The following is a 9,340-nucleotide window of genomic DNA, read 5'->3' on the forward strand; positions in this document are numbered from 1 at the left end:
GGTTTGCTTGCCCTGATACACTAGGAGCTGGGCAGGCAGAATGGGAAGCACTCAAGTCTTTCCATGGTGGAGCTCAGGGTCTTGAGAGGTACTGATACTGATACATGAACAGGGCCATGATCAGAAAAGTATAGGATGTGGCTGGGCATGGTGGTGCATGCTTTTGATCCCAGCACTAGGATGAGAGGCAGAAGGATCTTTGCGAGATCGAGGTCAACCTGGTCTATACAGTGAGTTCCAGGCCAGATGGGGATATGGGGAGGCCTTGTCTCAAAAAGTATAGGGTATGATGGAGAACAGAAGAAGGTACTGACCAGACCCGCTGGTGGAATGGGAAGGAGATCCTGATCTCTGGATCTGAGTTGTGGCCAAGTTGTGCCACACACTCCCATTCTAAGATGAGTGGGGCCCTTGATCTGACTCCATTAGCCAGCTGAACAGTCTCCGCAGTCTGCCCCCTCCTGCTTCTGGATCCAGGAACCACCTGTTGTTTGTTACGATGGTGGCACAGGGCTGCCTGGTGTGAGACCCCTCCTTGCACAGTCCTCCCTTTCCCTGGTCTCGTACTTCTTTGCTCTGAATCTTGGGCTTCCATTCCCCAGAGACCAGACATGCTGGCTTGACTTTAGTTTCTTTTCTACAACCAGTATGTCTCACCTCAAACTCCAGGTCTGCTTAGATGGAAGCCTTTTGCTGAGGAGGTAAGAGACTGGACCCCATGTTTTCAATGCACTTCTTACCCTCAGTCCCATTCTAGATGGTCTCTGAAATGAAGGGCCCAGCTGACATGCCATGAGAAGACAATGTCTAATGATGGGAGAAGCAGCTTGGTCACTGCTGGAGCTGTGAGTACTCTGGCACCACAGGGAGGGACTCATAAAAATCATTCAGTGAATTTAGGCTTGGGATGAGGGCAGCATTTCTTGGAAGATCCTGAATAGTCTTCATTGCTTGTGTCATGGAGACCAGTGGCTCCTAATCCTTGGCCTAGAGCCAGTTCATCCTGCTATATTGGGTTCTGTTTGGCCCCCTAAGACTCTCGGGGAAATCACATGGAGGGAGGGAGGGAGGAGAACTCTGTCTTCTGTCAACTGAGGCAGGTTTGGGTGATTAAGCTAAAAAGGCAAAGCCATTTTGGCCCAGAGGATTATCTTTGAGGTGTGCTGGGAACCAACAGGTAAGTTGTTGCCCGTGAGGCAAACCAAACCCCCATGACTCTCTGCTAATTGCTCGCCTCTCCTGCCAACCCAAGTGGCCTGGCATATAAAGGCCAGCCTCTTCTGTCGTCCCCATCCTCTCTTCAGTCCTCTGCTCTGCTAAGCAATTGACAGCTCACCATGAGCAGACAAGCCTGCAAGAAATCCTTCAGCCGTGGAAGCTGGGGCTTCTCTGGTCATTCGGCCGTGGTGTCCGGCAGTAGGAAGAGCTGCGTGGCACGCTCTGGGGCAAACAGTGGAGGGACCTATGGGTTCTGGAGTGGAGCAGGTGGCTTTGGCAGTCACAGCCTCTACAGTCTGGGTGGAAGCAAGAGCATCTCCATCAGCATGACAGCTGGTGGCTCCCGTACTGGTGGCTTCAGTGCAGGGCATGGCAGCTGTGGCAGTGGCTTTAGGGGTAGCTATGGAGGTGGATTTGGTGGTGGCAGGGGAATGGGAGGTGGCTTTGGGGGAGCTGGTAGCTTTGGTAGAACAGGTAACTTTGGCCCTAGTGGCTGCCCTGGGGGAATCCAGGAAGTGACCATCAATCAGAGCCTCCTGCAGCCACTCAATGTGGAGATTGACCCCCAGGTTGGGCAAGTGAAGGCCCAGGAGCATGAGCAGATCAAGACCCTCAACAACAAGTTTGCCTCCTTCATCGATAAGGTGAGGGCAAAGTCCAGATGTGTGGTTGGAGGGGGTGGTTTTGGGCTTCCAGGGTTTAGTATAGGAAGTTGCCAGTGGGGTGCTTGGCTCTTGACCCTACCTTGCTTTCTCTGACAGTGAGCATACTTTTCTTGCTTTTTGGGCTCTGTTTTTTTCCATCTGTGGAATGAGGGAAGGATTTCTGGTCCTATTTTCCCCTCAAGGGACAAGGACCTAAAACAAGAGTCTTAGTTCGGAAGAATTTAGGTACAAAACTAGCATGCCCACTTTGCTTTTCATAAGCAGTTTCTTGGTATGCCCAGCTAGCCGTTAATCTTGCATGAATAAAAATATTGGGACCACCTCTCCATATCCCTAGCAGTAGCCTTACCTTCCCAGGGATGCTGTGCCTCTGCTGATGGTAAATTGAACTGTCCGTGGTGGGGCAGAGGAGGGCATGCTGACTCCATGGAGAGAGGAGCCCAGGATTGGAAGTGAACCTAGGTCAGCTGCAAGATGGCTAACTGAAGAGGTCTTCTTGCATGAAACATCTAAGGAAAAGTTAGACCTCGTTAGCTATTTTCACTACCTTTATTGAGGCAAAGGAAGTTTATGTCTAAAGTAGTTAAAAATAACTTTATTCTCGTTGACTGCCTTTGGCTGTATTCTGAAGGATCCTAATAGATCTAAGGCAGTTCCGGATTTGACTGAGCCTTGCTTTGCTTATCCATTGATGGGATGATAACACCTGTTGTCCAGGTGGTTGTAAGGATTAAGTGACACAGACTATGTGAAAATGACAGGGGTATCGTAAGTACTCCACACGCTCTAGCTCTCCTTTTTCTAATCCTCATCCTGTTCAAATTCTGAAACACAGAGGTGACTGTAGGTTGAAGAACTGGGTCTGCTCACCATCAGTGCAGACTTTGGGATGAGTGGCCCCACTTGCTAAACTCAAGGACTCGTTTCCTTCCTCCCCTGATGCAGGTGCGTTTCCTGGAACAGCAAAACAAGGTCCTGGAGACCAAGTGGGAGCTGCTCCAGCAGCAGACCGCAAGCTCCAGCTCAGGTTCCCAGAACTTGGAGCCTTTCTTTGAATCCTACATCAGCTGTCTGCGCAAGCAGCTGGATTCACTTCTGGGGGAAAAGGGGAACTTGGAGGGAGAGCTGAAGAGCATGCAGGAGCTGGTGGAAGACTTCCAAAAGAAGTAAGGGTCACATTTGGCATTTAAATGAATCTTTATTCAACACAGCCACTCAGAAGTGGGTGACAAGGTGGGGACTCACACCTTGTGTAAATGATGACTGCTCCATATTTTCCAGTCCCCAGCAGGTTCCCCTATTATAGCCGCTCAGATGGACAAGGGTTCCCAGTTTTTGAAGTCCTTGAGGGTGGAGAACGTCACACTACTATCAGCTAGGAGTCACCTGAGAACACTTGTCAGAAAGGCATACTTCCATGTTCTAGTGGATGCTATTCTGAATCAGTGTGTGTAGCACAAGCCTGGTGTCTGAGCACTCCCTGGCCCCTGGGGTTTCTAGCACTGCATTTGTAAAGCACTCGTTCAGTGTTTCCCATTCCGGCCCTGCTTCTGCAGCTACAATGGCCTCCTCCCGCAGGTTCCAAAGTGAACTTCACATCCACTGACGTCTGCGAGGGATAAACAAGGTCCTGAAGGTGGGCAGGAACTCCAGACATCCGCAGGGGTCAGGACTCACATGGATAGGTACACCTGGTTCTGGGAGGCCTTATTTCATCACCATCCCACAAGTGGGATGCCTGCTTGGTGGCATGCTCCAGGCTAGGCTGTAGGAGTCCAGGAAAATTTAGATTCACATGTCCCAGAAACCTCTTTACTGCTAGAATGGCTTCTGTCCTTCAGTATGCATGAAATCCAGACCATGGTCAGAGATTCTAGTCTATTTTTTAAATATTTCTTTTGATTTTATGTGTAGAGTGTTTTGCTTGTATGCCTGGTGCCAGTGGAGGCCAGAAGAGGGAATCAGATCCCCTGGAACTGGAGTTACAGACAGGTGTGAGCTGGCACGTGGGTGCTGGGAAGCAAACTGTGTCCTACGCAAGAGCATCCAGTGCTCTTAACTGCTGAGCCATCTCTCCAGCCCCAAGAGAAAGAGATTCTAGTTTCTATTACTTTATTGCTCTATTTATTTATTTGTGTGTGTATGTGTGTGTGTGTGTGTGTGTGTGTGTATGTGTGTGCGCGTGCACGTGTGCTGTGTATGTGCCACAGTACGTGTGTGGAGGTCAGAGGACAACTTGTGGGAGTCAGTTCTCTCCATCATATAGGTTCCAGGAATCAAACTTAGGTCATCAGACTTGGCAGCGCATGCCTTTACCCGTGGAGTCATCTCACCAGCCCCATTCTAGGTTTTTTTTTTTTTTTTTTTTTTTTTGAGACAGGGTCTCCCTGTAGCCCCAGCTGGCCTGGCACTTGATCCATAGAACAGGCTGGCCTTGAACTCACAGCAATCTGCCTGCCTCTACTTCCTGTCTGCTAGGATTAAAGGCTTGTGCCACCACTCCCATGCCTATTCTAGTTTTTTACGGATAAGAATTCCATAGTCATGATGCAGTCAGAAGACATGAGTTCATTCTTATCCCAAATTCCTCTATGAAGCCACTGTAAAGGGGAACCAAAACAGAAATGCCAAGTGGGGACAAACTACTCTTTTGGTCCCCTATGAGCACACTGTGCTCTGTGAAATTGACCAAACAGCTCAGGCAAGAAGTCTGGGCTCCTGACCCACTCCAGATTGTACACACCTCAGTTCCTCACCAGACTTGGAGGAGGGCATGGTAGCCTCCAATCTCTGAGCCATCTGCAGGAAGGACAGGTCACATGGCTTGTACAAAATGACAATTCAGTGTCCTTGTTAAAAAAAAATCCAGAAGGATTTCAAGATAGTGCCAGCAGAGCACTTAACCCAAGGCGAGGACCCAGTGTGGGCCTGAGTGACTGCACAGGTTACGCATCCAGAAAGCAGGTCCTGTTTCTGGGTGAGGAGATTCTGTGGCAGCATGTAGGGCCCTCATCTTTCTCACTTCTGAAATGTCACTGTCTCAGTATGTGGCTCTTTCTGATCCAGGTATGAAGATGAGGTCAACAAGCGCACTGCTGCAGAGAATGAGTTTGTAGGGGTAAAGAAGGTGAGAGGGTGGAGAAGGTCCCAGCTCCCTTTGTTCCCCACGGGGAGGGGATGGTGGAGGGTGGGGGTTGTGGATGGGGAACAGATCTGCTGATGCTGCTGATGCTGGGCTTATAGCTTTACTTACAGCTTTGAGAGATGTTTAGTGAAGGAAACTTTTCATCTTCAACTGTAGCTAATGAGCTGGTGTCCTAGTTTGATTTCTGTTGCTGTGATAAAAACATTGATGAAAACCCTTCAGTTTACAGTTCATCATGGAGGGAGCCAAGGCAGGAGCTCAGGCAGGAACCAAAGTACAGCCACGGAGTGCTGCTTACTGGCTTGCTCTTCTGGCCTGCGCTTAGCTTGCTTTTTTATGTAATCCAAGACCACCTGCCCAGTTGTGGTACCACCACAGTGGGCTGGGCCCTCCACATCACTCAGTAATCAGGAAAATGGCCTACAGACATGCTCACAGGCCGATCCCATGAGGAAATTTCTCAGTGGAGGCTCCCCTTGCCAGGTGTCAAATTGACAACGGAACGTGTCTAGCACAGCTGGCTATTAATGTGAGATAAGCATAATGCATATTTTATGTGTAGAACCTATTAAGATGTTTTAGCCTACACACACTTTGAACCTCGTTGATTACAGCAGTCAACTACAGCTCACTGAAATGAGTCATAAAGATGAAGTGAAAAGTCTCATCTCCATTCAGCCGATTGATTTTGTTACTGTCTAGTCACAGAAATATCAGGAAATTGGGACTTTTTGACCCTAAAGATAGATATTAGTGCTTGGCTGATTGTATTTGGTAACAGCATCAGTTTTGATTGGCTAAAGAAATAGAAAGGAAGAAAACCATTTTGTTTTAATTCTTTTTAAAAGGGAAGGTGAGAAGTTACACTTAGAAGGGCTGGGGAGGGACAAACAGGAGAGAGACAGGCTCAGAAAGAGCTGTGGGTGGAAGGGAAGTAGGGGACATCCTTTCTGTTTATCTTTCTTTCAGGATGTGGATGTGGCTTATATGAACAAGGTAGAGCTACAGGCTAAAGTGGACAGCTTGACAGATGAAGTCAACTTCCTGAGGACTCTCTATGACATGGTGATTTCTCCGTTTGCTGCTTAGAGACTGCCCATCGGCAGCTTCCCAAGCATAATGTTAGGGGACACTCAATGTGGCAGGGCAATCACAAAACCAGCAACAGGGCTCTGAACTCAGCTCTGCTCCATCTAGAAATGCTCACTTTACTTCTCCAGCCTGAAGGGTCAAGGCCTCTCTTTCTCTTTTTCTTTCTTTTTTTAAAATACTAATTTATTATTATTTTATGTGGATGAATGTATTGCCTGCATATGTATAAGTGCACCCGTGTCATGCAATGCCCATGGAGGTTAGATCCCCTGGAATTGGAGATAAGGATGATTGTTAGCTGCCATGTGGCTGCTAGGAATCAAACCTCGGTCCTCTGCAAGAGCAGACAGTGCTCTTAACTGTGGAGCCATCATCTCTCTAGCCCGTCCTCTCTTTTTCTTCAGCTCCACAGTCCAGCATCATAGTTAACTACTTTATAATGCCCCTCCCTCCTATGCTCCACAGAGGCCCCCACACTTGGGATCATCAGCTGACACTTTCAGACTGACCTTCTCATCATCTTTACAATTTGCCTTTTTCCTTTAGCCTTATTGTCTGGCTCTTTAGGCTGTAGTTGGGCCTGAAGTATAAACTTATTTTTTCAATTGCCCCATTCTTTAGCTCCATCCTTAGGTCATGACTGCTCATAGAGGTTTCCCAGCATCCTCTGGGGTCAGTGACCATCCACGTTCCCTACAGGAGCTGTGCCAGATGCAGAGTCATGTCAGTGACATGTCTGTGGTCCTGTCCATGGACAACAACCGCTCCCTGGACCTGGACGGCATCATCGCCGAGGTCAAGGCCCAGTACGAGGACATCACGCAGAGGAGCAAGGCTGAAGCGGAGGCTCTGTACCAGGCCAAGGTGGGGCCCTTCTCTTTGCTCCTAAGCTCCTCAAACTCTGATGAATTTCATCAAGAATGTGCTAACACTTAGGGCTGGAGGGATGGCTCAGTGTTTAAGAGCAATGGCTGTCCTTGTAGAGGACCCAGTTTCGGTTCCTACCACCCACTGTCTGTAACTTCAGTTCTAGGGGATCTGATGCCTTCTTCTGGTCTCCACGGGCATTGTATGCATGTGGTGTACTTACACACATACAGGCAAAACACTCATACAAATAAAACAAATATACAAATAATTTAAAAAGAATGTGCCAGTGCTTTACAAATCCATGCTGATTAGTTTTTCCTCTGTCAGTTTGGGGAACTGCAGACCACAGCCGGCAGGCATGGTGATGACCTGACAAACACCAAGAGTGAGATCCTGGAGCTCAACAGGATAGTGCAGAGGCTGCGGGCGGAGATCGAGAACGTCAAGAAGCAGGTGTGGCCAGACTTCATGGAGTGATCTTGGAGGTTTGAGGCTGGGAGAAGAGGAAGCAGCAGCCAAGTGCTTTCTTCCTCCTTTCCCGGTGTCACAGCCTCTGGGAGTCTCTGTTGTCCAGCTGTCTTTCCTGGAGGCTGGGCTTCTTTGGGATGTTCCTGAAGGAGATACACAGCTGCGCACTCCGGTCTATACAGCAAACCTGACAACTGCAGCGCTGGCCTTAAACATTCAACTGTGCTCTGCTCTGGAGTTTCTTACCATACTTCACACAACTCCAGTGACTGTTTTGTTTTACTGGAATGAAGTAATCATGGAAGGGTGTTTTTAACATCTTGCCAAAAAGATCAGAGGCTAACCACGCTACTATTATCTTTGTCAGCTCAGGAAAGCAGATTGACGCTTCTTCTCTTGACGAGAGACATAAGCTTATTTCAATGGGCCACAGATGAGTTAGCCGATTGCAACATTGACTGACCTGTGGGCACGCTCCATTGGAAAAGGGAGGGAGGAGGTCCCCTCCCAAGAACAATCAGGCATTTGTCTCTTAGGCACGATGATAATTCATATTTTACCTTCCTCTGCCCCAGAATGCCAATCTGCAGACGTCCATTGCGGAAGCTGAGCAGCGTGGTGACATGGCCCTCAAGGATGCCAATGCCAAACTCCAAGACCTGCAGGCCGCACTGCAGAAAGCTAAGGATGACCTGGCCCGACTGCTCCGAGACTACCAGGAGCTGATGAACGTCAAGCTGGCCCTGGACATGGAGATCGCCACCTACCGCAAGCTGCTGGAGGGCGAGGAGTGCAGGTGAGGGGATGTGGGATCAGTATTCTCCAGGAATGGTTTTAGAGGGACCTTTGATAATGAAGAAAGGAACAAGATGATGACAAAAGGAGAACCCAACTTGGACAGAGGGCAGGGAGTCTCCTGAGCAACAGAAGAGGGTATTGAGATTCACTGGTTTTCACCAGTCATTACCATCTAATTATTCAACTTGTCATGGACACAATAGTGAACCATATATTTCTGTTTGTTTTTACTATGTGACATGTGATAGAAAAAGTATTTTGGGGTTGTGACTAAAGCTATAGACCAGGGCTGCCCACTGGACCTTTTAAAGATGAAATTTATTCCTGTGCTATCTGATAGAGCAGCCATTAACCTCCTGAGTCCCTTCCTTCCTTCCTTCCTTCCTTCCTTCCTTCCTTCCTTCCTTCCTTCCTTCCTTCCTTCCTTCCTTCCTTCCTTCCTTCTCTCCCCCCCTCCCTCCCTCCCTCTCTCTCTCTCCGTTTCCTCCCTTTCTTCTTCCCTCTCACTGCCCCCGCCCCCCTTTTGAGACAGAGTCTCATTCTGTAGCCCCAGCTGGTCTTGAGTTCCTGTCCTGATCCTTCTGTCTTGACCTCCCAAGTCCTGGGATTACAGCTTATGCCAGCATGCCTGGCTCATTCCAGAGTTTGAAGTGGGCACACTGTAGTTAAGGATCTGAGTTTTACTTTAAATTGGGGCTGGAGAGATGGCTCAGTGGTTAAGAACACTGGCTGTTCTTGCAGAAGACCCAGGTTTGATTCCCAGCACCCACATGGCAGCTAACAACTGTCCATAACTCCATTTCCAGGGGATCCGACGGCCTCTTCTGACCTCTGTGGGCACTGCATGACATGGGTGTACTTACCTACATGTAGGCAATACACACATACACATAAAATAAAAATAAATTTTTAAAAAAGCTTTAAAGAATTCAAAAGGAAATCACATGTAAGTGGACATTTGCATATGAGGGGACTGCTGAAGGCTGAACCAGGACTCTATGCAGGTTAAACCCTAACCATCGAGAGGATTCACTTCACAGCATCCCAAGAGGTCTCTGTTCTCAAAGAAGCCCAGAATGGCCCT

The 9,340-nt window shown here is 48.5% G+C and overlaps 1 protein-coding gene across 1 annotated transcript in view; it reads left to right on the forward strand.

Annotated features, from left to right (window-relative positions):
• The first annotated feature begins 1,313 nt into the window (after window positions 1-1,313).
• The window catches only part of LOC103739560 (keratin, type II cytoskeletal 2 oral-like), a 10,164-nt gene continuing 2,137 nt past the window's right edge, over window positions 1,314-9,340 (forward strand). Inside the window, exons 1-7 of the mRNA XM_008839966.1 lie at window positions 1,314-1,862; window positions 2,829-3,049; window positions 4,950-5,010; window positions 5,998-6,093; window positions 6,820-6,984; window positions 7,318-7,443; window positions 8,034-8,254. Of these exons, the coding sequence (XP_008838188.1) occupies window positions 1,338-1,862; window positions 2,829-3,049; window positions 4,950-5,010; window positions 5,998-6,093; window positions 6,820-6,984; window positions 7,318-7,443; window positions 8,034-8,254 (1,415 nt within the window). The 5' untranslated portion in view covers window positions 1,314-1,337. The remainder of the gene's footprint in view (window positions 1,863-2,828; window positions 3,050-4,949; window positions 5,011-5,997; window positions 6,094-6,819; window positions 6,985-7,317; window positions 7,444-8,033; window positions 8,255-9,340) is intronic.

Source organism: Nannospalax galili, unplaced genomic scaffold (genome assembly GCF_000622305.1).
Source record: "Nannospalax galili isolate Female #2095 unplaced genomic scaffold, S.galili_v1.0 scaffold979, whole genome shotgun sequence".
Taxonomy (NCBI): Eukaryota; Metazoa; Chordata; class Mammalia; order Rodentia; family Spalacidae; genus Nannospalax; species Nannospalax galili.